Source organism: Heptranchias perlo, unplaced genomic scaffold (assembly GCF_035084215.1).
Source record: "Heptranchias perlo isolate sHepPer1 unplaced genomic scaffold, sHepPer1.hap1 HAP1_SCAFFOLD_768, whole genome shotgun sequence".
Lineage (NCBI taxonomy): Eukaryota > Metazoa > Chordata > Chondrichthyes > Hexanchiformes > Hexanchidae > Heptranchias > Heptranchias perlo.
Window position 1 is genome coordinate 3,463 of NW_027139802.1, and position 27,835 is coordinate 31,297.

The 27,835-nt window shown below is 52.9% G+C and overlaps 1 protein-coding gene across 1 annotated transcript in view; it reads left to right on the top strand.

Annotated features, from left to right (window-relative positions):
* The first annotated feature begins 9,801 nt into the window (after positions 1-9,801).
* Positions 9,802-27,835, top strand: part of LOC137319223 (rho GTPase-activating protein 30-like) — a 45,265-nt gene continuing 27,231 nt past the window's right edge. Inside the window, exons 1-3 of the mRNA XM_067981527.1 lie at positions 9,802-9,865; positions 16,267-16,702; positions 18,130-18,409. Coding sequence (XP_067837628.1) covers positions 18,284-18,409 — 126 coding nt within the window. The 5' untranslated portion in view covers positions 9,802-9,865; positions 16,267-16,702; positions 18,130-18,283. The remainder of the gene's footprint in view (positions 9,866-16,266; positions 16,703-18,129; positions 18,410-27,835) is intronic.

A 27,835-nucleotide genomic window follows, 5' to 3' on the forward strand; every position in this document is an offset into this window, starting at 1 on the left:
GTGATGATGTGATGTGATTGATGTGATGATGTGATGATGTGATGATGTGATGTGATGTGATGATGTGATGTGATGATGTGATGTGATGCTGATGTGATGTGATGATGTGATGATGTGATGATGTGATGTGATGATGTGATGATGTGATGTGATGTGATGTGATGATGTGATGATGTGATGTGATGATGTGATGATGTGATGTGATGTGATGATGTGATGTGATGATGTGATGATGTGATGTGATGATGTGATGTGATGATGTGATGTGATGATGATGTGATGTGATGTGATGATGTGATGTGATGATGTGATGTGATGTGATGTGATGATGTGATGATGTGATGTGATGTGATGATGTGATGTGATGATGTGATGTGATGTGAATGTGATGATGTGATGTGATGTGATGATGTGATGATGAGTGATGTGATGTGATGTGATGATGTGATGATGTGATGTGATGTGATGATGTGATGATGTGATGTGATGTGATGATGTGATGTGATGTGATGTGATGATGTGATGTGATGTGATGTGATGATGTGATGTGATGTGATGAGATGTGATGTGATGATGTGATGTGATGTGATGATGTGATGTGTGATGTGATGATGTGATGTGATGATGTGATGATGTGATGTGATGTGATGATGTGATGTGATGTGATGTGATGTGATGATGTGATGATGATGTGATGTGATGATGTGATGTGATGATGTGATGTGATGTGATGATGTGATGTGATGATGTGATGATGTGATGTGATGATGTGATGTGATGATGATGTGATGTGATGTGATGTGATGATGTGATGTGATGATGTGATGATGTGATGTGATGTGATGTGATGTGATGATGTGATGTGATTGATGTGATGTGATGATGTGATGTGATGATGTGATGATGTGATGTGTGATGTGATGATGTGATGTGATGATGTGATGATGTGATGTGATGTGATGTGATGTGATGTGATGATGTGATGTGATGATGTGATGTGATGTGATGTGTGATGTGATGTGATGATGTGATGTGATGATGTGATGTGATGATGTGATGTGATGATGTGATGATGTGATTTGATGTGATGATGATGATGTGATGATGTGATGATGTGATGTGATGATGTGATTGTGATGATGTGATGTGATGTGATGAAGTGATGTGATGATGTGATGATGTGATGTGATGTGATGTGATGTGATGTGATGTGATGATGTGATGATGTGATGTGATGATGTGATGTGATGATGTGATATGTGATGATGTGATGTGATGATGTGATGATGTGATGTGATGATGATGATGTGAGTGATGATGATGATGTGATGTGATGTGATGATGTGATGTGATGTGATGATGTGATGTGTTGTGATGTGATGTGAATGATGTGATGATGTGATGTGATGATGTGATGTGATGTGTGTGATGATGTTGATTGATGTGATGTGATGTGATGTGATGATGTGATTGATGTGATTGTGATATGTGATGTGATGATGTGATGTGATGAAGTGATGTGATGATGTGATGTGATGATGTGATGTGATGTGATGATGTGATTGATGTGATGTAGATGTGATGTGATGATTTGATGATGTCGATGTAGATGTCGATGATGTGATTGATGCTGATAGTATATGATGATGTGATGAGATGATGTGATGTGATGTGATGATGTGATGTGCATGATGTGATGTGATGATGTGATGTGATGATTGATGTGATGATGTGATGATGTGATGTGATGATGTGATGTGATGATGTGTGTGATTGATGATCGAGATGTGATGTGATGTGATGTGATGTGATGTTGATGGATGATGTGATGTGATGATGTGATGTGATGATGTGATGATGTGATGATGTCGATGTGATGATGTGATGTGATGCATGTGATGTGATGATGCTGATGATGTGATGATGTGATGTGATGATGATGATGTGATGTGATGCTGATCTGATGTGATGTGCATCGATGTGATGATGTGATGTGATGATGTGATGTGTGATGTGATGATGTGATGTGATGATGTGATGATGTGATGTGATGTGAAGTGATGTGATGTGATGTGATGTGATGAGATGATGATGAATGTGATGTGATGATGTGATGTGATGTGATGTGATGATGTGATGTGATGTGATGTGATGTGATGTGATGATGTGATGTGATGTGATGTGATGATGTGATGATGTGATGATGTGATGTGATGTGATGTGTGATGTGATGTGATGATGTGATGTGATGTGATGATGTGATGTGATGATGTGATGTGATGTGATGTGCTGATGATTGATCGATAGCATGATGTGATTGATGATGTGAGTGATGGATGTGATCGATATGTGATGTGATGCATGATCATCTTGATCTTATCGTGATGGATGATGTGATGTGATGTGATGTGATGTGATGATGTGATGTGATGATGTGATGTGATGATGTGATGATGTGATGTGATGTGATGATGTGATGTGATGTGATGATTGATGTGATGTGATGTGATGATGTGATGATGAGCATGATAGATTGTGATGATGTGATGAGATGATGTGATGTGATGATGTGATGTGATGATGTGATGTGATGATGATGTGATGTGATGATGTGATGTGATGATGTGATGTGATGTGATGATGTGATGATGTGATGTGATGATGTGATGTGATGTGATGATGTGATGTGATGTGATGATGTGACTGTGATGATGTGATGAGATGTGATGAGATGTGATGATGTGATGTGATGTGATGATGTGATGTGATGATGTGATGATTGATGATGTGATGTGATGATGTGATGTGATGTGATGATGTGATATGTGATGATGTGATGTGATGATGTGATGTGATGATGTGATGTGATGATGTGATGTGATGTGATGTGATGATGTGATGTGATGTGATGATGTGATGTGATGTGATGTGATGTGATGATGTGATGTGATGTGATGTGATGTCGATGATGTGATGTGATGTGATGATGTGATGATGTGATGTGATGTGATGATTGATGTGATGTGATGATGCTGCATGATGTGATGTGATGTGATGTGCATGATGTGATGTGATGTGATGATGTGATGTGATGTGATGATGTGATGTGATGTGATGTGATGATGTGATGTGATGTGATGATGTGATGTGATGTGATGATGTGATGATGTGATGTGATAATGTGATGTGATGATGTGATGTGATGATGTGATGTGATGATGTGATGTGATGATGTGATGATGATGATGTGATGATGTGATGTGATGTGATGATGTGATGTGATGATTGATGTGATGATGTGATGATGATGATGTGATGATGTGATGATGTGATGTGATGATGTGATGTGATGATTGATGATGTGATGATGTGATGATGTGATGTGATGATGTGATGTGATGATGTGATTGATGTGATGATGTGATGTGATGATGTGATGTGATGTGATGATGTGATGAGATGATGTGATGATGTGATGTGATGTGATGATGTGATGATGTGATGTGATGTGATGATGTGAATGTGATGTGATGTGATGTGATGATGTGATGATGTGATGTGATGATGTGATGTGATGATGTGATGAGATGATGTGATGATGTGATGTGATGTGATGATGTGATTGTGATGATGTGATGTGATGATGTGATGTGATGATGCTGATGTGATGTGATGATGTGATGTGATGATGTGATGATGTGATGTGATGATGTGATGATGTGATGTGATGATGTGATGATGTGATGTGATGTGATGATGTGATGATGTGATGATGTGAAGTGATGTGATGTGATGATGTGATGTATGTGATGATGTGATGTGATGTGATCATATCGATGTGCATGTGATGATGTGATGTGATGTGATGATGTGATGTGATGATGTGATGATGTGATGATGTGATGTGATGATGTGATGATGTGATGTGATGTGATGTGATGTGAGTGATGATAGTCGATGATGTGATGATGTGATGTGATGTGATGATGAGATGATGTGATGATGTGATATCATCAGTGATGATCGTAGATTTGATGATGTGATGTGATGATATGATGTGATATGATTTGCATGTGATGATGTGATGATGTGATGATGTGATGTGATGTGATGATGTGATGATGTGATGATGTGATGTGATGTGATATGTGATCTGATGATGATGTGATGTTGATGATGTGATGATGGTTATGTGATGATATGTGATATGTGATGATGTATGTGATGATGTGATGATGTGATGTGATGTGATGTGATGTGATGTGATGTGATGTGATGATGTGATGTGATGATGTGATGTGATGATGTGATGATGTGATGATGTGATGCTGTGATGTGATGATGTGATGATGTGATGTGATGATGTGATGAAGTGATGTGATGTGATGTGATGTGATGTGATGATGATGTGATGGCTGTGTTGGGATTGGATGGTGGTGAGATGGGATGAGATGGGATTGGGTGTCTCTTTCTCAATGCGATCGTACAGCGGTCTTTCAGTGAGGGACAGGTTCTCGAGTTACTCTGGTCAGACCCCATCTGGAGAGACTGCGTTCAGTCCTGGGCACCGGACCACAGGATGAATGTATCAGCCTTGGGTTCATAGGGCAGATTCCCCAGAATGATCCCAGGGCTAAAACTGTTAATTTGCGAGGAGAGGTTGCAAAGACCAGGCTTGCATTCCCTCGAGTGTCGAACATTAACGGGTGATCTATTATCCGGGGTCTTGGTGAGACCACACCTGGAGTGCTGTGTGCAGTTTTGGTCTCCTTATCTGAGGAAGGTTGTCCTCGCCATGGAGGGAGTGCAACGAAGGTTCACCAGACTGATCCCTGGGATGGCAGGACTGTCGTACGATTGGGCCGACTCGGCCTGTATTCACTCGAGTTCAGAAGGACGAGAGGGGATCTCATCGAAAAGTTCTCACAGGGTAGACGCTGAGAGGCTGGTTCCCCCTCCCTGGCTGGAGAGGACGGAACGAGGGGGGCATCGTCTCAGGATCAGGGGTCGGCCATCCAAGACTGAGATGAGGAGAACGATCGATTTTTGTCGGAGAAGGGAGCGAAAGGTGACATGAACGAGGCAGGCAAACGGGGAAAAGATTAATTGAAGGGCGTAACGGGCTCGAGGGGCAGAGCGGCCTCCTCCTGACCCTGCGGTCGCTGGGTTCGGGGGGGTTTATATATAGAATAACAGATACCCGGGAGTGAGTTACAGCCTGGAATCTAATCGAGGGGTTCGGGGGGTTTATATATAGAATAACAGATACCCGGGAGTGAGTTACAGACTGGAATCTAATCGAGGGGTTCGGGGGTGATTTATATATAGAATAACAGATACCCGGGAGTGAGTTACAGACTGGAATCTAATCGAGGGGTTCGGGGGGTTTATATATAGAATAACAGATACCCGGGAGTGAGTTACAGACTGGAATCTAATCGAGGGGTTCGGGGGGGTTTATATATAGAATAACAGATACCCGGAGTGAGTTACAGACTGGAATCTCATCGAGGGGTTCGGGGGGTTTATATATAGAATAACAGATACCCGGGAGTGAGTTACAGACTGGAATCTAATCGAGGGGTTCGGGGGGTTTATATATAGAATAACAGATACCCGGGAGTGAGTTACAGACTGGAATCTAATCGAGGGGTTCGGGGGGTTTATATATAGAATAACAGATACCCGGGAGTGAGTTACAGACTGGAATCTAATCGAGGGTTCGGAGGGCGTTTATATATAGAATAACAGATACCCGGGAGTGAGTTACAGACTGGAATCTAATCGAGGGGGTTCGGGGGGTTTATATATAGAATAACAGATACCCGGGAGTGAGTTACAGACTGGAATCTAATCGAGGGGTTCGGAGGGCGTTTATATATAGAATAACAGATACCCGGGAGTGAGTTACAGACTGGAATCTAATCGAGGGGTTCGGGGGGTTTATATATAGAATAACAGATACCCGGGAGTGAGTTACAGACTGTAATCTAATCGAGGGGTTCGGGGGCGTTTATATATAGAATAACAGATACCCGGGAGTGAGTTACAGACTGGAATCTAATCGAGGGGTTCGGGGGGGGTCTATATATAGAATAACAGACACCCGGGAGTGAGTTACAGACTGGAATCTAATCGAGGGGTTCGGGGGGTTTATATATAGAATAACAGATACCCGGGAGTGAGTTACAGACTGGAATCTAATCGAGGGGTTCGGGGGGTTTATATATAGAATAACAGATACCCGGGAGTGAGTTACAGACTGGAATCTAATCGAGGGGTTCGGGGGGGTTTATATATAGAATAACAGATACCCGGGAGTGAGTTACAGACTGGAATCTAATCGAGGGGTTCGGGGGGGTTTATATATAGAATAACAGATACCCGGGAGTGAGTTACAGACTGGAACCTAATCGAGGGGTTCGGGGGGTTTATATATAGAATAACAGATACCTGTGAGTGAGTTACAGACTGGAATCTAATCGAGGGGTTCAGGGGGGTTTATATATAGAATAACAGATACCCGGGAGTGAGTTACAGACTGGAATCTAATCGAGGGGTTCGGGGGGGTTTATATATAGAATGACAGATACCCGGGAGTGAGTTACAGACTGGAATCTAATCGAGGGGTTCGGGGGGTTTATATATAGAATAACAGATACCCGGGAGTGAGTTACAGACTGGAATCTAATCGAGGGGTTCGGGGGGGTTTATATATAGAATAACAGATACCCGGGAGTGAGTTGCAGACTGGAATCTAATCGAGGGGTTCGGGGGGGTTTATATATAGAATGACAGATACCCGGGAGTGAGTTACAGACTGGAATCTAATCGAGGGGTTCGGGGGGGTTTATATATAGAATAACAGATACCCGGGAGTGAGTTACAGACTGGAATCTAATCGAGGGGTTCGGGGGTTTATATATAGAATAACAGATACCCGGGAGTGAGTTACAGACTGGAATCTAATCGAGGGGTTCTGGGGGGTTTATATAGAATAACAGATACCCGGGAGTGAGTTACAGACTGGGATCTAATCGAGGGGTTTGGGGGGGTTTATATATAGAATAACAGATACCCGGGAGTGAGTTACAGACTGGAATCTAATCGAGGGGTTCGGGGGGTTTATATATAGAATAACAGATACCCGGGAGTGAGTTACAGACTGGAATCTAATCGAGGGGTTCGGGGGGGTTTATATATAGAATAACAGATACCCGGGAGTGAGTTACAGACTGGAATCTAATCGAGGGGTTCGGGGGTTTATATATCGAATAACAGATACCCGGGAGTGAGTTACAGACTGGAATCTAATCGAGGGGTTCGGGGGGGTTTATATATAGAATAACAGATACCCGGGAGTGAGTTACAGACTGGAATCTAATCGAGGGGTTCGGTGGGGTTTATATATAGAATAACAGATACCCGGGAGTGAGTTACAGACTGGGATCTTCCCTCCACTTTGTACCTCACTGATTCCCTCTTCTCCCCCTGTGTTTAGAAGGAAGGGCTCTCTGAAAGTGAAGAAGTGGAGATCGATCTTTAACCTTGGTCGATCAGCGACAGACTCGAAACGGAAAATTTTGCCGGAATGAGGCGAAAGGTGAGTCCGGAGAAAGTCGGATTGGATCCAACGTGAGGGCGACTGGGAGAGAGAAAGGAAGGGAAAGAGGCGGGGAGAGGAGAGGAGACACAGACTGAGAGTCAGATCGTGTACGGTGGGAGTGAATGGGAAGGGGTTTTGATCCCATTGGGATTGTGTACAGTGGGAGTGAATGGGAAGGGGTTTGGTCCATTGGGATTGTGTACAGTGGGAGTGAATGGGAAGGGGGTTTGGTCCATTGGGATTGTGGACAGTGGGAGTGAATGGGAAGGGGTTTGATCCATTGGATTGTGGACAGTGGGAGTGAATGGGAAGGGGTTTGATCCATTGGATTGTGTACAGTGGGAGTGAATGGGAAGGGGTTTGGTCCATTGGGATTGTGTACAGTGGGAGTGAATGGGAAGGGGTCTGGTCCATTGGGATTGTGCAAAGTGGGATTGAATGAGAAGGGGTTTGATCCATTGGGATTGTGTACAGTGGGAGTGAATGGGAAGGGGTCTGGTCCATTGGGATTGTGTAAAGTGGGAGTGAATGAGAAGGGGTTTGATCCATTGGGATTGTGTACAGTGGGAGTGAATGGGAAGGGGTTTGCTCCCATTGGGGTTGTGTACGGTGGAGTGAATGGGAAGGGGTTTGGATCCATGGGATTGTGTACAGTGGGAGTGAATGGGAAGGTGTTTGATCCATTGGGATTGTGTACGGTGGGAGTGAATGGGAAGGGGTTTGGTCCATTGGGATTGTGTACAGTGGGAGTGAATGGAAGGGGTTTGGTCCATTGGGATTGTGTGCAGTGGGAGTGAATGGGAAGGGGTTTGGATCCATTGGATTGTGTACAGTGGGGGTGAATGGGAAGGGGTTTGATCCATTGGATTGTGTACAGTGGGAGTGAATGGGAAGGGGTTTGGTCCATTGGGATTGTGGACAGTGGGAGTGAATGGGAAGGGGTTTGGTCCATTGGGATTGTGTACAGTGGGAGTGAACGGGAAGGGGTTTGTTCCATTGGGATTGTGTACAGTGGGAGTGAATGGGAAGGGGTTTGGATCCATTGGGATTGTGTACAGTGGGGGTGAATGGGAAGGGGTTTGATCCATTGGGATTGTGTACAGTGGGAGTGAATGGGAAGGGGTTTGGTCCATTGGGATTGTGTACAGTGGAGTGAATGGGAAGGGGTTTGATCCATTGGGATTGTGTACAGTGGGAGTGAATGGGAAGGGGTTTGGTCCATTGGGATTGTGTACAGTGGGAGTGAATGGAAGGGGTTTGATCCATTGGGATTGTGTACAGTGGGAGTGAATGGGAAGGGGTTTGGTCCATTGGGATTGTGTACAGTGGGGGGTGAATGGGAAGGGGTTTGATCCCATTGGGATTGTGTGCAGTGGGAGTGAATGGGAAGGGGTTTGATCCATTGGGATTGTGTACAGTGGGAGTGAATGGGAAGGGGTTTGATCCATTGGGATTGTGTACAGTGGGAGTGAATGGGAAGGGGTTTGATCCATTGGGATTGTGTACAGTGGGAGTGAATGGGAAGGGGGTTTGGTCCATTGGGATTGTGGACAGTGGGAGTGAATGGGAAGGGGTTTGGTCCATTGGGATTGTGTACAGTGGGAGTGAATGGGAAGGGGTTTGATCCATTGGGATTGTGTACAGTGGGAGTGAATGGGAAGGGGTTTGGTCCCATTGGGAGTGTGTACAGTGGGAGTGAATGGAAGGGGTTTGGTCCATTGGGATTGTGTGCAGTGGGAGTGAATGGGAAGGGGTTTGATCCATTGGGATTGTGTACAGTGGGAGTGAATGGAAGGGGTTTGGTCCATTGGGATTGTGTACAGTGGGAGTGAATGGGAAGGTGTTTGGTCCATTGGGATTGTGTACAGTGGGAGTGAATGGGAAGGGGTTTGGTCCATTGGGATTGTGTACAGTGGGAGTGAATGGGAAGGGGTTTGATCCATTGGGATTGTGTACAGTGGGGGTGAATGGGAAGGGGTTTGATCCATTGGGATTGTGTACAGTGGGAGTGAACGGGAAGGGGTTTGATCCATTGGGATTGTGGACAGTGGGAGTGAATGGGAAGGGGTTTGATCCATTGGGATTGTGGACAGTGGGAGTGAATGGGAAGGGGTTTATTTATTGTCTCTCTCCCTCCTTCATGTCAACTCTTTCCCTCTCTCTCCCAACAACCGTTCAGACCAAAAAGTCGGAAACCCGGAGCCTGCGTCCGGCCAAGAGTATGGACTCACTCAGCTGTGTCCCCATTCACCAATGACGGTGAGTTATCGCCAGGCAATGAATTGGGAGAGTGGGACCCACATCTTAAAAGGGAAACGCCATTTAACTGAATGTAGACGAGATCTCTCTCCATCACTCTCTATCCCTCTCGATCTCACTCCATCACTCTCTTCCCTCCCGCCTCGATCTCACTCCTTCACTCTCTCTCCCTTCGATCTCTCTCCTTCACTCTCCCTCCTCCTCGATCTCTGTCCTTCACTCTCTCTCCCCCTCGATCTCTCTCCTTCACTCTCTCTCCCCCTCGATCTCTCTCCTTCACTCTCTCTCCCCCTCGATCTCTCTCCTTCACTCTCTCTCCCCCTCGATCTCTCTCCTTCACTCTCTCTCCCCCTCGATCTCTCTCCTTCACTCTCCCTCCCCCTCGATCTCTCTTCCTTAACTCTCTATCCCTCTCGATCTCTCTCCTTCACTCTCTCTCCCCCTCGATCTCTCTCCTTCACTCTCTCTCCCCCTCAATCTCTCTCCTTCACTCTCTCTCCCCCTCGATCCTCTCCTTAACTCTCTATCCCTCTCGATCTCTCTCCTTCACTCTCTCTCCCCCTCGATCTCTCTCCTTCACTCTCTCTCCCCCTCGATCTCTGTCCTTCACTCTCCCTCCCCCTCGATCTCTCTCCTTCACTCTCCCTCCCCCTCGATCTCTCTCCTTCACTCTCTCCGCCCCTCGATCTCTCTCCTTCACTCGCTCTCCCCCTCGATCTCTCTCCTTCACTCTCTCTCCCTCTCGATCTCTCTCCTTCACTCTCTCTCCCCCTCGATCTCTCTCCTTCACTCTCCCTCCCCCTCGATCTCTCTCCTTCACTCTCCCTCCCCCTCGATCTCTCTCCTTCACTCTCCCTCCCCCTCGATCTCTCTCCTTCACTCTCTCTCCCCCTCGATCTCTCTCCTGCACTCTCTCTCTCCCCCCCCTCGATCTCTCTCCTTCACTCTCTCTCCCCCTCGATCTCTCTCCTTCACTCTCTCTCCCCTCGATCTCTGTCCTTCACTCTCCCTCCCCCTCGATCTCTCTCCTTCACTCTCCCTCCCCCTCGATCTCTCTCCTTCACTCTCTCCGCCCCTCGATCTCTCTCCTTCACTCTCTCTCCCCCTCGATCTCTCTCCTCTCTCTCTCCCTTGATCTCTCTCCTCTCTCTCTCCCCTCGATCTCTCTCCTTCACTCTCTCTCCCCCGGGATCTCTCTCCTTCTCTCTCCCCCTCGATCTCTCTCCCCCACTCTCTCTCTCCCCCTCGATCTCTCTCCTCTCTCTCTCCCCCTCGATCTCTCTCCTTCACTCTCTCTCTCCCTCGATCTCTCTCCTTCACTCTCTCTCCCTCTCGATCTCTCTCCTTCTCTCTCCCCCTCGATCTCTCTCCTCTCTCTCTCCACTCGATCTCTCTCCTTCACTCTCTCTCCCCCTCGAACTCTCTCCTCTCTCTCTCTCCCCTCGATCTCTCTCCTTCTCTCTCCCCCTCGATCTCTCTCCTTCAATCTCTCTCCCCCTCGATCTCTCTCCTTCTCTCTCCCCCTCGATTTCTCTCCTTCACTCTCTCTCCCCCTCGATCTCTCTCCTCTCTCTCCCCCTCGATCTCTCTCCTTCACTCTCTCTCCCTCTCGATCTCTCTCCTTCTCATCTCCCCCTCGATCTCTCTCCTCTCTCTCTCCCTTGATCTCTCTCCTTCTCTCTCCCCCTCGATCTCTCTCCTCTCTCTCTCCACTCGATCTCTCTCCTTCACTCTCTCTCCCCCTCGAACTCTCTCCTCTCCTCTCTCCCCTCGATCTCTCTCCCTTCACTCTCTCTCTCCCTCGATCTCTCTCCTTCACTCTCTCTCCCTCTCGATCTCTCTCCTCTCTCTCCCCCTCGATCTCTCTCCTTCACTCTCTCTCCCCCTCGATCTCTCTCCTTCACTCTCTCTCCCTCTCGATCTCTCTCCTCTCTCTCCCCCTCGATCTCTCTCCTTCACTCTCTCTCCCCCTCGATCTCTCTCCTTCACTCTCTCTCCCCCTCGATCTCTCTCCTTCTCTCTCCTCTCGCTCCTCCTCTCCTTCTCTTCTCTCTCCCCCTCGATCTCTCTCCTTCTCTCTCTCCCTCGATCTCTCTCCTTCACTCTCTCTTCCCTCGATCTCCTCTCCTCTCTCTCTCTCCCTCTCGATCTCTCTCCTTCACTCTCTCTCCTCTCGATCTCTCTCCTTCACTCTCTCTCTCCCTCGATCTCTCTCCTTCACTCTCTCTCCCCCTCGATCTCTCTCCTTCACTCTCTCTCCCCTCGATCTCTCTCCTTCTCTCTCCCCCTCGATCTCTCTCCTTCAATCTCTTCCCCCTCGATCTCTCTCCTTCACTCTCTCTCCCTCTCGATCTCTCTCCTTCTCTCTCCCCCTCGATCTCTCTCCTTCAATCTCTCTCCCCCTCGATCTCTCTCCTTCTCTCTCCCCCTCGATTTCTCTCCTTCACTCTCTCTCCCCCTCGATCTCTCTCCTTCTCTCTCCCCGTCGATCTCTCTCCTTCACTCTCTCTCCCCCTCGATCTCTCTCCTTCTCTCTCCCCTCGATCTCTCTCCTTCAATCTCTCTCCCCCTCGATCTCTCTCCTTCTCTCTCCCCCTCGATTTCTCTCCTTCACTCTCTCCTCCCCCTCGATCTCTCTCCTCTCTCTCCCCCTCGATCTCTCTCCTTCACTCTCTCTCCCCCTCGATCTCTCTCCTTCACTCTCTCTCCCTCTCGATCTCTCTCCCTCTCTCTCCCCCTCGATCTCTCTCCTTCACTCTCTATCTCCCCTCGATCTCTCTCCCTCTCTCTCCCTCTCGATCTCTCCACTTCTCTCTCCCCCTCGATCTCTCTCCTTCACTCTCTCTCCCCCTCGATCTCTCTCCTCTCTCTCTCCCCCTCGATCTCTCTCCTTCACTCTCTATCTCCCCTCGATCTCTCTCCCTCTCTCTCCCTCTCGATCTCTCTCCCTCTCTCTCCCCTCGATCTCTCTCCTCTCTCTCTCTCCTCTCGATCTCTCTCCTCTCTCTCCTCCCCTCGATCTCTCTCCCTCTCTCTCTCTCCCCCTCGATCTCTCTCCTTCACTCTCTCTCACCCCCTCGATCTCTCTCCTTCACTCTCTCTCCCCCTCGATCTCTCTCCTTCACTCTCTCTCTCCCCCTCGATCTCTCTCCTTCACTCTCTATCTCCCCCTCGATCTCTCTCCCTCTCTCTCCCTCTCGATCTCTCTCCTTCTCTCTCCCCTCGATCTCTCTCCTTCACTCTCTCTCCCTCTCGATCTCTCTCCTCTCTATCTCCCTCTCGATCTCTCTCCTTCTCTCTCCCCCTCGATCTCTCTCCTTCACTCTCTCTCCCCTCGATCTCTCTCCTCTCTCTCTCTCCCCCTCGATCTCTCTCCTTCACTCTCTCTCCCCCTCGATCTCTCTCCTTCACTCTCTCTCTCCCTCTCGATCTCCCTCTCTCTCCCCCTCTCCTTCTCTCTCCCCCTCGATCTCTCTCCTTCACTCTCTCTCCCCCTCGATCTCTCTCCTTCACTCTCTCTCCCCCTCGATCTCTCTCCTTCACTCTCTCTCTCCTCATCTCTCTCTCCCTCTCTCTCCCCTCTCCTTCTCTCTCCCCCTCGATCTCTCTCCTTCACTCTCTCTCCCCCTCGATCTCTCTCCTTCACTCTCTCTCCCCTCGATCTCTCTCCTTCACTCTCTCTCCCCTCGATCTCTCTCCTCTCTCTCTCTCCCCCTCGATCTCTCTCCTTCACTCTCTCTCCCCCTCGATCTCTCTCCTTCACTCTCTCTCTCCCTCTCGATCTCTCTCCCTCTCTCCCTCTCGATCTCTCTCCTCTCTCTCTCTCCCCTCGATCTCTCTCCTCTCTCTCTCCCCTCGATCTCTCTCTCCTCTCTCTCTCCCCTCGATCTCTCTCCTCTCTCTCTCTCCCCTCGATCTCTCTCCTCCCTCTCTCTCCCCCTCGATCTCTCTCCCTCTCTCTCCCCCTCGATCTCTCTCCCTCTCTCTCCCCCTCGATCTCTCTCCTTCTCTCTCCCTCTCGATCTCTCTCCTTCTCTCTTCCTCTCTCCTTCACTCTCTCTCCCCCTCTCTCTCTCTCCTCTCTCTCTCTCCCCCTCGATCTCTCTCCTTCACTCTCTCTCTCCCTCGATCTCTCTCCTTCACTCTCTCTCCCTCTCGATCTCTCTCCTCTCTCTCCCCCTCGATCTCTCTCCTTCACTCTCTCTCCCCCTCGATCTCTCTCCTTCACTCTCTCTCCCTCTCGATCTCTCTCCTCTCTCTCCCCCTCGATCTCTCTCCTTCACTCTCTCTCCCCCTCGATCTCTCTCCTTCACTCTCCTCTTCCCCCTCGATCTCTCTCCTTCTCTCTCCCTCTCTCTCCCCCACTCCTTCTCTCTCCCCCTCGATCTCTCTCCTTCTCTCTCTCCCTCGATCTCTCTCCTTCACTCTCTCTTCCCCTCGATCTCTCTCCTCTCTCTCTCTCCCTCTCGATCTCTCTCCTTCACTCTCTCTCCCTCTCGATCTCTCTCCTTCACTCTCTCTCTCCCTCGATCTCTCTCCTTCACTCTCTCTCCCCCTCGATCTCTCTCCTTCACTCTCTCTCCCCCTCGATCTATCTCCTTCTCTCTCCCCCTCGATCTCTCTCCTTCAATCTCTCTCCCCCTCGATCTCTCTCCTTCACTCTCTCTCCCTCTCGATCTCTCTCCTTCTCTCTCCCCCTCGATCTCTCTCCTTCAATCTCTCTCCCCCTCGATCTCTCTCCTCTCTCTCCCCCTCGATTTCTCTCCTTCACTCTCTCTCCCCCTCGATCTCTCTCCCTCTCTCCTCCCTCTCGATCTCTCTCCTTCTCTCTCCCCCTCGATCTCTCTCCTTCAATCTCTCTCCCCCCTCGATCTCTCTCCTTCTCTCTCCCCCTCGATCTCTCTCCTTCACTCTCTCTCCCTCTCGATCTCTCTCCTTCACTCTCTCTCCCCCTCGATCTCTCTCCTTCACTCTCTCTCCCCCTCGATCTCTCTCCTCTCTCTCCCCCTCGATCTCTCTCCTTCACTCTCTCTCTCCCCTCGATCTCTCTCCTTCACTCTCTCTCCCTCTCGATCTCTCTCCCTCTCTCTCCCCCCTCGATCTCTCTCCTTCACTCTCTATCTCCCCCTCGATCTCTCTCCCTCTCTCTCCCTCTCGATCTCTCTCCTTCTCTCTCCCCCTCGATCTCTCTCCTTCACTCTCTCTCCCCCTCGATCTCTCTCCTCTCTCTCTCCCCCTCGATCTCTCTCCTTCACTCTCTATCTCCCCCTCGATCTCTCTCCCTCTCTCTCCCTCTCGATCTCTCTCCCTCTCTCTCCCCTCGATCTCTCTCCTTCACTCTCTCTCCCCCTCGATCTCTCTCCTCTCTCTCTCCCCCTCGATCTCTCTCCTTCACTCTCTATCTCCCCCTCGATCTCTCTCCCTCTCTCTCCCTCTCGATCTCTCTCCCTCTCTCTCCCTCTCGATCTCTCTCCTCTCTCTCTCCCCTCGATCTCTCTCCTCTCTCTCTCTCCCCCTCGATCTCTCTCCTTCACTCTCTCTCCCCCTCGATCTCTCTCCTTCACTCTCTCTCCCCCTCGATCTCTCTCCTTCACTCTCTCTCCCCCTCGATCTCTCTCCTTCACTCTCTCTCCCCTCGATCTCTCTCCTTCACTCTCTCTCCCCCTCGATCTCTCTCCTTCACTCTCTATCTCCCCCTCGATCTCTCTCCCTCTCTCTCCCTCTCGATCTCTCTCCCCCTCGATCTCTCTCCTTCACTCTCTCTCCCTCTCGATCTCTCTCCTCTCTCTCTCCCCCTCGATCTCTCTCCTTCACTCTCTCTCCCCCTCGATCTCTCTCCCTCTCTCTCTCCCTCTCGATCTCTCTCCTTCTCTCTCCCCCTCGATCTCTCTCCTTCACTCTCTCTCCCTCGATCTCTCTCCTCTCTCTCTCTCCCCCTCGATCTCTCTCCTTCACTCTCTCTCCCCCTCGATCTCTCTCCTTCACTCTCTCTCTCCCTCTCGATCTCTCTCCCTCTCTCTCCCCTCGATCTCTCTCCTCTCTCTCTCTCCCTCTCGATCTCTCTCCTCTCTCTCTCTCCCCTCGATCTCTCTCCTCTCTCTCTCCCCTCGATCTCTCTCTCCTCTCTCTCTCCCCTCGATCTCTCTCCTCTCTCTCTCTCCCCTCGATCTCTCTCCTCCCTCTCTCTCCCCTCGATCTCTCTCCCTCTCTCTCCCCCTCGATCTCTCTCCCTCTCTCTCCCCCTCGATCTCTCTCCTTCTCTCTCCCTCTCGATCTCTCTCCTTCTCTCTTCCTCTCGATCTCTCTCCTTCACTCTCTCTCCCCCCCTCGATCTCTCTCCCTCTCTCTCCCCCTCGATCTCTCTCCGTCCGTCTCACCGCCCTCTTCCCTCTCTCCCGCAGACGGCTCAGCGCCGGCCGATCACCGCTCCCCGGCACGGAAATCCATCGTCCGACGCGACAGCCTGAATTCAGCCCGCCTCAGCCCCTCCTCCGCGAGCCCCCCGCCTTCGCCTCGCTGGACTGCGAGCTGCTCGACCGGGGAGGGCAGCCCGCCGCCGTCCTGCGCCCTGGATCGGCGGACTCTCCGCGCTCTGCCAAGGCCGCTCGCCAGAGGGCGGACAAAAGAGTGGCCATGCACATATCCGGGCCCTTCTCAGTCACCCTGCCTGACCACGTCTCCACCCTCCTGCTGAAAGCCCCCGAGCCGGGGCCCGAGCCTGGGGGCGGGGAGCAGGGGCCGCAGCCCGGGGGCGGAGAGGAGTGGGAGCCCAGGAGCAGCTCGTGAGTGGAACAGCGGGAGCTGCCAAGGAGGAGGCAGGCAGCCCGGAACATAGCGGTGAGTGAGACGGAGAGAGGGAGGGATGGAGGGAGAGAGTGAGGGAGTGAGGGGGAGGGAGAGAGAGAGGGGGAGGGAGAGAGAGAGGGAGAGAGAGAGAGAGAGAGGGGGAGAGAGAGAGAGAGGGAGAGGGAGAGAGGGAGAGAGAGAGGGGGAGAGAGAGAGGGAGAGAGAGAGAGAGAGAGGGGGAGAGAGAGAGAGGGGGAGAGGGAGAGAGGGAAAGAGAGAGGGAGAGAGAGAGAGAGAGAGGGGGAGAGAGAGAGAGAGTGAGAGAGAGGGAGAGAGAGAGAGAAGGGGAGGGAGGGAGAGAGAGAGAGAGAGAGAGAGACGGGGAGGGAGAGACAGAGAGAGAGGGGGAGAGAGGGATATGGGGGAGAGAGAGGGAGAGGGAGAGAGAGGGAGATGGGGAGGGAGAGAGAGAGAGAGAGGGGGGAGAGAGCGAGAGAGTGAGAGAGAGAGAGAGGAAGAGAGTGAGAGAGGGAGAGGGAGAGACGGGGAGAGGAGAGAGGGAGAGAGAGAGGGGGAGAGAGGGATATAGGGGGAGAGAGAGGGAGAGGGAGAGACGGGGAGGGAGAGAGGGAGAGAGAGAGGGGGAGAGAGAGGGAGAGAGAGAGGGATAGAGGGTGGGGGAGAGAGAAAGTGAGAGAGGGCTAGAGAGAGGGGGAGAGAGAGAGAGGGAGAGGAAGAGAGAGAGAGAAAGATGGGGCAGGGAGAGAGAGAGAGAGAGGGGGAGAGAGGGTTAGAGGGGGGGAGAGAGAGAGAGAGAGGGGGTGATAGAGAGAGAGAGAGGGAGAGAGAGAGGGAGAGAGAGGGAGAGAGACAGGGAGGGAGAGAGAGAGGGAGAGGGAGAGGGAGAGAGAGGGAGAGAGAGAGAGAGAGACAGGGAGGGAGAGAGAGAGAGAGGGGGGATAGAGAGAGAGACAGGGAGGGAGAGAGGGAGAGAGAGGGAGAGGGAGAGAGGGAGAGAGAGAGAGAGAGAGACAGGGTGGGAGAGAGAGAGGGGGAGAGAGGGAGAGAGGGGGAGAGAGAGAGAGAGGGAGAGAGAGAGTGAGACAGGGAGGGAGAGAGAGAGGGAGGGAGAGAGAGAGAGAGACAGGGTGGGAGAGAGAGAGGGGGAGAGAGGGAGAGAGGGGGAGAGAGAGAGAGAGGGAGAGAGAGAGTGAGACAGGGAGGGAGAGAGAGAGGGAGGGAGAGAGAGAGTGAGACAGGGAGGGAGAGAGAGAGAGAGAGAGAGAGACAGAGACAGAGAGAGAGATGGAGGGAAAGAGAGGGAGTGATAGAGAGAGAGAGAGAGAGGGAGAGAGAGAGGGACGGAGAGAGGGGGAGAGAGAGAGAGACAGAGAGAGACAGACAGAGAGAGGGAGAGAAGGAGGGAGAGCGGGGCGGAGAGATGAACTGATTCCCTCTCCCTCTCTTCCTCCTCTCAGAGCCTGCCTCAGCCCTGCCGATCGGCACGGACCTGCCCCTCGAGCTCTTGGACTCCTTCTCCTTCCTGGACAGCCAGGAGGGCGGCCGAAGCCTGCGACTGGGAGGCGGAATACCCCGGGGAGCTGGGGCCAGCCCCTCAGATCCCTGGAGGAGATGGAGCCCTTCGACCACTTCACCGACTGCGACCGCCACAGGACAGGACTGCTGGCCATGAGCATCGAGTCGGAGCTGATGGGCGACGACATCGATGGGCGGGAGCTGAGGGCTCACTGCACACAGGTACGACGAGGTCCTAATAAAGGCCCCACCCTTCCGTGCCTCTCCCATTTCTCCAACCTGGGAGCCCCAATTACAGGAAGGAAAAAAAAAATTTTTTTTTTTAGGAAGGCACTTGATAAAGTTCCACACGTGAGACTTTTGAAACAAAACCAGTTGGCCCCCTCCCCCGCCGACTCCGCCACTGCTCTCGATGGCGCCTACCTGCCTGGCTTGTCCGTTTAAGGGTGAGGGTAGGCGGGGGGGTGGGGGTTAGGGGGAGCGCGGACCGAATAGGCACATCCAGAGGTCGATTCGAGGCCACGGGAAGTTTCCGGAGATTGGCAGCCGCCTGTTAATTCGCGGCCCCTCGCCTTTGGAGGAGGAGGAGGAGGGGGTGGGCAGGGATGGCGACGTGCTCCGGGTCAGAATGAAACCAGCATAAAAAAAATCACTGGCTCTCCTTCTCGCTCTCTCTCGCTCGACATGAGGACAGGTGACCAAACCTCGGTCAAAGAGGGAGGGTTTAAGGAGGGCCTTAACGGAGGAGAGAGAGGGAGAGGCGGAGAGGTTTAGGGAGGGAATTCCAGAGCACAGAGGCCCCAGGCAGCTGAAGGCACGGCCGTCAATGATGGAGTGATGGGAATCGGGAGGAGGGAGATGTGCAAGAGGCCAGAATTGGAGGAGCGCAGAGATCTGGGAGGGTCGGAGGGGCTGGAGGAGGTTACAGAGATCTGGGAGGGTCGGAGGGCTGGAGGAGGGGTTACAGAGATCTGGGATGGTCGGAGGGGCTGGAGGAGGTTACAGAGATCTTGGAGGGTTGGAGGGGCTGGAGGAGGTTACAGAGATCTGGGAGGGTTGGAGGAGGTTACAGAGATCTGGGAGGGTCGGAGGGGCTGGAGGAGGGTTACAGAGATCTGGGAGGGTCGGAGGGGGCTGGAGGAGGTTGCAGAGATCTCGGAGGGTCGGAGGGGGCTGGAGGAGGTTACAGAGATCTGGTAGGGTCGGAGGAACTGGAGGAGGATACAGAGATCTTGGAGGGTTGGAGGGGCTGGAGGAGGTTACAGAGATCTGGAGGGTCGGAGGGCTGGAGGAGGTTACAGAGATCTGGGAGGGGCTGGAGGAGGTTACAGAGATCTGGGAGGGTTGGAGGGGTTGGAGGAGATTACAGAGATCTGGGAGGGTCGGAGGGGCTGGAGGAGGTTACAGAGATCTGGGAGGGTCGGAGGGGCTGGAGGAGGTTACAGAGATCTTGGAGGGTTGGAGGGGCTGGAGGAGGGTTACAGAGATCTGGGAGGGGCTAGAGGAGGTTACAGAGATCTGGAGGGTCGGAGGGGCTGGAGGAGGTTACAGAGATCTGGGAGGGTCGGAAGGGCTGGAGGAGGTTACAGAGATCTGGGAGGGTCGGAGGGGCTGGAGGAGGTTACAGAGATCTGGGAGGGTTGGAGGGGTTGGAGGAGATTACAGAGATCTGGGAGGGTCGGAGGGGCTGGAGGAGGGTTACGGAGATCTGGGAGGGTCGGAGGGGCTGGAGGAGGTTACAGAGATCTTGGAGGGTCGGAGGGGCTGGAGGAGGTTACAGAGATCTGGGAGGGTTGGAGGGGTTGGAGGAGATTACAGAGATCTGGGAGGAGGGGCGAGGGCCGCGGAGGGGATTTGAACAGAGTTCATCAAATCGTACAGCGCAGAAGGAGGCCAATCAGTCCATCGTGCCTGTGACAGCTCGTTCAAAGATATATCCAATTAGACCCATTCCAGCCCAGACCTTTCGACTTCCCAGTGACTCTGCTCGCAGCTCCCTGTCAGCCACTTAACTCCAGATCACAACAACTCACTGCATAAAAAAATACGAGAAGGTGGGATTGACAGATTGGGGAGAAGGTGGGGAGGTGAGGGATTGAGGGATTGGGGAGAAAGTGGGTAGGTGTGGGATTGAGGGATTGGGGAGAAGGTGGGTAGGTGTGGGATTGAGGGATTGGGGAGAAGGTGGGTCGGTGTGGGATTGAGGGATTGGGGAGAAGGTGGGGAGGTGTGGGATTGAGGGATTGGGGAGAAGGTGGGTAGGTGTGGGATTGAGGGATTGGGGAGAAGGTGGGTCGGTGTGGGATTGAGGGATTGGGGAGAAGGTGAGTAGGTGTGGGATTGAGGGATTGGGGAGAAGGTGGGTAGGTGTGGGATTGAGGGATTGGGGAGAAGGTGGGTAGGTGAGGGATTGAGGGATTGGGGAGAAGGTGGGTCGGTGTGGGATTGAGGGATTGGGGAGAAGGTGGGTAGGTGTGGGATTGAGGGATTGGCGAGAAGGTGGGTAGGTGAGGGTTTGAGGGATTGAGGAGAAGGTTGGTAGGTGTAGCATTGAGGGATTGGGGAGAAGGTGGGTAGGTGTGGGATTGAGGGATTGGGGAGAAGGTGGGTAGGTGTGGGATTGAGGGACTGGGGAGAAGGTGGGCAGGTGTGGGATTGAGGGATTGGGGAGAAGGTGGGTAGGTGTGTGATTGAGGGATTGGGGAGAAGGTGGGGAGGTGTGGGATAGAGGGATTGGGGAGAAGGTGGGTCGGTGCGGGATTGAGGGATTCGGGAGAAGGTGGGTAGGTGTGTGATTGAGGGATTGGGGAGAAGGTGGGGAGGTGTGGGATTGAGGGATTGGGGAGAAGGTGGGTAGGTGTGGGATTGAGGGATTGGGGAGAAGGTGGGTCGGTGTGGGATTGAGGGATTGGGGAGAAGGTGGGTAGGTGAGGGATTGAGGGATTGGGGAGAAGGTGGGTAGGTGTGGGATTGAGGGATTGGGGAGAAGGTGGGTCGGTGTGGGATTGAGGGATTGGGGAGAAGGTGGGTAGGTGAGGGATTGAGGGATTGGGGAGAAGGTGGGTAGGTGTGGGATTGAGGGATTGGGGAGACGGTGGGTCGGTGAGGGATTGAGGGATTGGGGAGAAGGTGGGTAGGTGTGGGATTGAGGGACTGGGGAGATGGTGGGTAGGTTTGGGATTGAGGGATTGTGGAGAAGGTGGGTAGGTGTGGGATTGAGGGATTGGGGAGAAGGTGGGTCAGTGTGGGATTGAGGGATTGGGGAGAAGGTGGGTAGGTGTGGGATTGAGGGACTGGGGAGAAGGTGGGTAGGTGTGTGATTGAGGGATTGGGGAGAAGGTGGGTAGGTGAGGGATTGAGGGATTGGGGAGAAGGTGGGTAGGTGTGGGATTGAGGGACTGGGGAGATGGTGGGTAGGTTTGGGATTGAGGGATTGAGGAGATGGTGGGTGTGTGTGGGATTGAGAGATTGGGGAGAAGGTGGGTCGGTGTGGGATTGAGAGATTGAGGAGAAGGTGGGTAGGTGTGGGATTGAGAGATTGAGGAGTAGGTGGATAGGTGTGGGAGTGAGGGATTGAGGAGTAGGTGGGTAGGTGTGGGAGTGAGGGATTGGGGAGAAGGTGGGTAGGTGCGGGATTGAGAGATTGAGGAGTAGGTGGGTAGGTGTGGGAGTGAGGGATTGGGGAGAAGGTGGGATTGAGGGATTGAGGGATTGGGGAGAAGGTGGGATTGAGGGATTGGGGAGAAGGTGGGTAGGTGTAGCATTGAGGGATTGGGGAGAAGGTGGGTAGGTGTGGGATTGAGGGATTGGGGAGAAGGTGGGTAGGTGTGGGATTGAGGGATTTGGGAGAAGGTGGGTAGGTGTGGGATTGAGGGAATGGGGAGAAGGTGGGTAGGTGCAGCATTGAGGGATTGGGGAGAAGGTGGGTAGGTGAGGGATTGAGGGATTGGGGAGACGGTGGGTCGATGTGAGATTGAGGGATTGGGGAGAAGGTGGGTCGGTGAGGGATTGAGGGATTGGGGAGAAGGTGGGTAGGTGTGGGATTGAGGGATTGGGGAGAAGGTGGGTAGGTGAGGGATTGAGGGATTGGGGAGACGGTGGGTCGATGTGAGATTGAGGGATTGGGGAGAAGGTGGGTAGGTGTGGGATTGAGGGATTGGGGAGAAGGTGGGTAGGTGTGGGATTGAGGGATTGGGGAGAAGGTGGGTAGGTGTGGGATTGAGGGATTGGGGAGAAGGTGGGTAGGTGTGGGATTGAGGGATTGGGGAGAAGGTGGGTAGGTGTGGGATTGAGGGATTGGGGAGAAGGTGGGTAGGTGTGGGATTGAGGGATTGGGGAGAAGGTGGGTAGGTGTGGGATTGAGGGATTGGGGAGAAGGTGGGTAGGTGTGGGATTGAGGGATTGGGGAGAAGGTGGGTAGGTGTGGGATTGAGGGATTGGGGAAAAGGTGGGATTGAGGGATTGGGGAGAAGGTGGGTAGGTGTGTGATTGAGGGATTGGGGAGAAGGTGGGGATGTGTGGGATAGAGTGATTGGGGAAAAGGTGGGATTGAGGGATTGGGGAGAAGGTGGGTAGGTGTGGGATTGAGGGATTGGGGAGAAGGTGGGTAGGTGTGGGATTGATGGATTGGGGAAAAGGTGGGATTGAGGGATTGGGGAGAAGGTGGGTAGGTGTGTGATTGAGGGATTGGGCAGAAGGTGGGGAGGTGTGGGATTGAGGGATTGGGGAGAAGGTGGGTAGGTGTGGGATTGAGGGATTGGGGAGAAGGTGGGTAGGTGTGGGATTGAGGGATTGGGGAGAAGGTGGGTAGGTGAGGGATTGAGGGATTGGGGAGAAGGTGGGTCGGTGTGGGATGGAGGGATTGGGGAGAAGGTGGGTTGGTGTGAGATTGAGGGATTGGGGAGAAGGTGGGTAGGTGTGGGATTGAGGGATTGGGGAGAAGGTGGGTAGGTGTGGGATTGAGGGATTGGGGAGAAGGTGGGTGGGTGAGGGATTGAGGGATTGGGGAGAAGGTGGGTAGGTGTGGGATTGAGGGATTGGGGAGAGGGTGAGTAGGTGTGGGATTGAGGGATTGGGGAGAAGGTGGGTAGGTGTGGGATTGAGGGATTGGGGAGAAGGTGGGTAGGTGAGGGATTGAGGGATTGGGGAGAAGGTGGGTCGGTGTGGGATTGAGGGATTGGGGAGAAGGTGGGTAGGTGTGGGATTGAGGGATTGGCGAGAAGGTGGGTAGGTGAGGGATTGAGGGATTGAGGAGAAGGTTGGTAGGTGTAGCATTGAGGGATTGGGGAGAAGGTGGGCAGGTGTGGGATTGAGGGATTGGGGAGAAGGTGGGTAGGTGTGGGATTGAGGGACTGGGGAGAAGGTGGGTAGGTGTGGGATTGAGGGATTGGGGAGAAGGTGGGTAGGTGTGTGATTGAGGGATTGGGGAGAAGGTGGGGAGGTGTGGGATAGAGGGATTGGGGAGAAGGTGGGTCGGTGCGGGATTGAGGGATTCGGGAGAAGGTGGGTAGGTGTGTGATTGAGGGATTGGGGAGAAGGTGGGGAGGTGTGGGATTGAGGGATTGGGGAGAAGGTGGGTAGGTGTGGGATTGAGGGATTGGGGAGAAGGTGGGTAAGTGTGGGATTGAGGGATTGGAGAGAAGGTGGGTAGGTGTGGGATTGAGGGACTGGGGAGAAGGTGGGTAGGTGTGTGATTGAGGGATTGGGGAGAAGGTGGGTAGGTGAGGGATTGAGGGATTGGGGAGAAGGTGGGTAGGTGTGGGATTGAGGGACTGGGGAGATGGTGGGTAGGTTTGGGATTGAGGGATTGAGGAGATGGTGGGTGTGTGTGGGATTGAGAGATTGGGGAGAAGGTGGGTCGGTGTGGGATTGAGAGATTGAGGAGAAGGTGGGTAGGTTTGGGATTGAGAGATTGAGGAGTAGGTGGGTAGGTGTGGGAGTGAGGGTTGAGGAGTCGGTGGGTAGGTGTGGGAGTGAGGGATTGGGGAGAAGGTGGGTAGGTGCGGGATTGAGAGATTGAGGAGTAGGTGGGTAGGTGTGGGAGTGAGGGATTGGGGAGAAGGTGGGATTGAGGGATTGAGGGATTGGGGAGAAGGTGGGATTGAGGGATTGGGGAGAAGGTGGGTAGGTGTAGCATTGAGGGATTGGGGAGAAGGTGGGTAGGTGTGGGATTGAGGGATTGGGGAGAAGGTGGGTAGGTGTGGGATTGAGGGATTTGGGAGAAGGTGGGTAGGTGTGGGATTGAGGGAATGGGGAGAAGGTGGGTAGGTGCAGCATTGAGGGATTGGGGAGAAGGTGGGTAGGTGAGGGATTGAGGGATTGGGGAGACGGTGGGTCGATGTGAGATTGTGGGATTGGGGAGAAGGTGGGTAGGTGAGGGATTGAGGGATTGGGGAGAAGGTTGGTAGGTGTGGGATTGAGGGATTGGGGAGAAGGTGGGTAGGTGTGGGATTGAGGGATTGGGGAGAAGGTGGGTAGGTGTGGGATTGAGGGATTGGGGAGAAGGTGGGTAGGTGAGGGATTGAGGGATTGGGGAGAAGGTGGGTAGGTGTGGGATTGAGGGATTGGGGAAAAGGTGGGATTGAGGGATTGGGGAGAAGGTGGGTAGGTGTGTGATTGAGGGATTGGGGAGAAGGTGGGGATGTGTGGGATAGAGGGATTGGGGAAAAGGTGGGATTGAGGGATTGGGGAGAAGGTGGGTAGGTGTGGGATTGAGGGATTGGGGAGAAGGTGGGTAGGTGTGGGATTGATGGATTGGGGAAAAGGTGGGATTGAGGGATTGGGGAGAAGGTGGGGAGGTGTGGGATTGAGGGATTGGGGAGAAGGTGGGTAGGTGTGGGATTGAGGGATTGGGGAGAAGGTGGGTAGGTGTGGGATTGAGGGATTGGGGAGAAGGTGGGTAGGTGAGGGATTGAGGGATTGGGGAGAAGGTGGGTCGGTGTGGGATGGAGGGATTGGGGAGAAGGTGGGTTGGTGTGAGATTGAGGGATTGGGGAGAAGGTGGGTAGGTGTGGGATTGAGGGATTGGGGAGAAGGTGGGTAGGTGTGGGATTGAGGGATTGGGGAGAAGGTGGGTGGGTGAGGGATTGAGGGATTGGGGAGAAGGTGGGTAGGTGTGGGATTGAGGGATTGGGGAGAGGGTGAGTTGGTGTGGGATTGAGGGATTGGGGAGAAGGTGGGTAGGTGTGGGATTGAGGGATTGGGGAGAAGGTGGGTAGGTGAGGGATTGAGGGATTGGGGAGAAGGTGGGTCGGTGTGGGATTGAGGGATTGGGGAGAAGGTGGGTAGGTGTGGGATTGAGGGATTGGCGAGAAGGTGGGTAGGTGAGGGATTGAGGGATTGAGGAGAAGGTTGGTAGGTGTAGCATTGAGGGATTGGGGAGAAGGTGGGCAGGTGTGGGATTGAGGGATTGGGGAGAAGGTGGGTAGGTGTGGGATTGAGGGACTGGGGAGAAGGTGGGTAGGTGTGGGATTGAGAGATTGGGGAGAAGGTGGGTAGGTGTGTGATTGAGGGATTGGGGAGAAGGTGGGGAGGTGTGGGATAGAGGGATTGGGGAGAAGGTGGGTCGGTGCGGGATTGAGGGATTCGGGAGAAGGTGGGTAGGTGTGTGATTGAGGGATTGGGGAGAAGGTGGGGAGGTGTGGGATTGAGGGATTGGGGAGAAGGTGGGTAGGTGTGGGATTGAGGGATTGGGGAGAAGGTGGGTCGGTGTGGGATTGAGGGATTGGGGAGAAGGTGGGTAGGTGAGGGATTGAGGGATTGGGGAGAAGGTGGCTAGGTGAGGGATTGAGGGATTGGGGAGAAGGTGGGTCGGTGTGGCATTGAGGGATTGGGGAGAAGGTGGGTAGGTGAGGGATTGAGGGATTGGGGAGAAGGTGGGTAGGTGTGGGATTGAGGGATTGGGGAGACGGTGGGTCGGTGAGGGATTGAGGGATTGGGGAGAAGGTGGGTAGGTGTGGGATTGAGGGACTGGGGAGATGGTGGGTAGGTTTGGGATTGAGGGATTGTGGAGAAGGTGGGGAGGTGTGGGATTGAGGGATTGGGGAGAAGGTGGGTAAGTGTGGGATTGAGGGATTGGAGAGAAGGTGGGTAGGTGTGGGATGGAGGGATTGTGGAGAAGGTGGGTTGGTGTGAGATTGAGGGATTGGGGAGAAGGTGGGTAGGTGTGGGATTGAGGGATTGGGGAGAAGGTGGGTAGGTGTGGGATTGAGGGATTGGGGAGAAGGTGGGTAGGTGTGGGATTGAGGGATTGGGGAGAAGGTGGGTAGGTGTGGGATTGAGGGATTGGGGAGAAGGTGGGTGGGTGAGGGATTGAGGGATTGGGGAGAAGGTGGGTAGGTGTGGGATTGAGGGATTGGGGAGAGGGTGAGTAGGTGTGGGATTGAGGGATTGGGGAGAAGGTGGGTAGGTGTGGGATTGAGGGATTGGGGAGAAGGTGGGTAGGTGAGGGATTGAGGGATTGGGGAGAAGGTGGGTCGGTGTGGGATTGAGGGATTGGGGAGAAGGTGGGTAGGTGTGGGATTGAGGGATTGGCGAGAAGGTGGGTAGGTGAGGGATTGAGGGATTGAGGAGAAGGTTGGTAGGTGTAGCATTGAGGGATTGGGGAGAAGGTGGGCAGGTGTGGGATTGAGGGATTGGGGAGAAGGTGGGTAGGTGTGGGATTGAGGGACTGGGGAGAAGGTGGGTAGGTGTGGGAGTGAGGGATTGGGGAGAAGGTGGGTAGGTGTGTGATTGAGGGATTGGGGAGAAGGTGGGGAGGTGTGGGATAGAGGGATTGGGGAGAAGGTGGGTCGGTGCGGGATTGAGGGATTCGGGAGAAGGTGGGTAGGTGTGTGATTGAGGGATTGGGGAGAAGGTGGGGAGGTGTGGGATTGAGGGATTGGGGAGAAGGTGGGTAGGTGTGGGATTGAGGGATTGGGGAGAAGGTGGGTAAGTGTGGGATTGAGGGATTGGAGAGAAGGTGGGTAGGTGTGGGATTGAGGGACTGGGGAGAAGGTGGGTAGGTGTGTGATTGAGGGATTGGGGAGAAGGTGGGTAGGTGAGGGATTGAGGGATTGGGGAGAAGGTGGGTAGGTGTGGGATTGAGGGACTGGGGAGATGGTGGGTAGGTTTGGGATTGAGGGATTGAGGAGATGGTGGGTGTGTGTGGGATTGAGAGATTGGGGAGAAGGTGGGTCGGTGTGGGATTGAGAGATTGAGGAGAAGGTGGGTAGGTTTGGGATTGAGAGATTGAGGAGTAGGTGGGTAGGTGTGGGAGTGAGGGATTGAGGAGTCGGTGGGTCGGTGTGGGAGTGAGGGATTGGGGAGAAGGTGGGTAGGTGCGGGATTGAGAGATTGAGGAGTAGGTGGGTAGGTGTGGGAGTGAGGGATTGGGGAGAAGGTGGGATTGAGGGATTGAGGGATTGGGGAGAAGGTGGGATTGAGGGATTGGGGAGAAGGTGGGTAGGTGTAGCATTGAGGGATTGGGGAGAAGGTGGGTAGGTGTGGGATTGAGGGATTGGGGAGAAGGTGGGTAGGTGTGGGATTGAGGGATTTGGGAGAAGGTGGGTAGGTGTGGGATTGAGGGAATGGGGAGAAGGTGGGTAGGTGCAGCATTGAGGGATTAGGGAGAAGGTGGGTAGGTGAGGGATTGAGGGATTGGGGAGACGG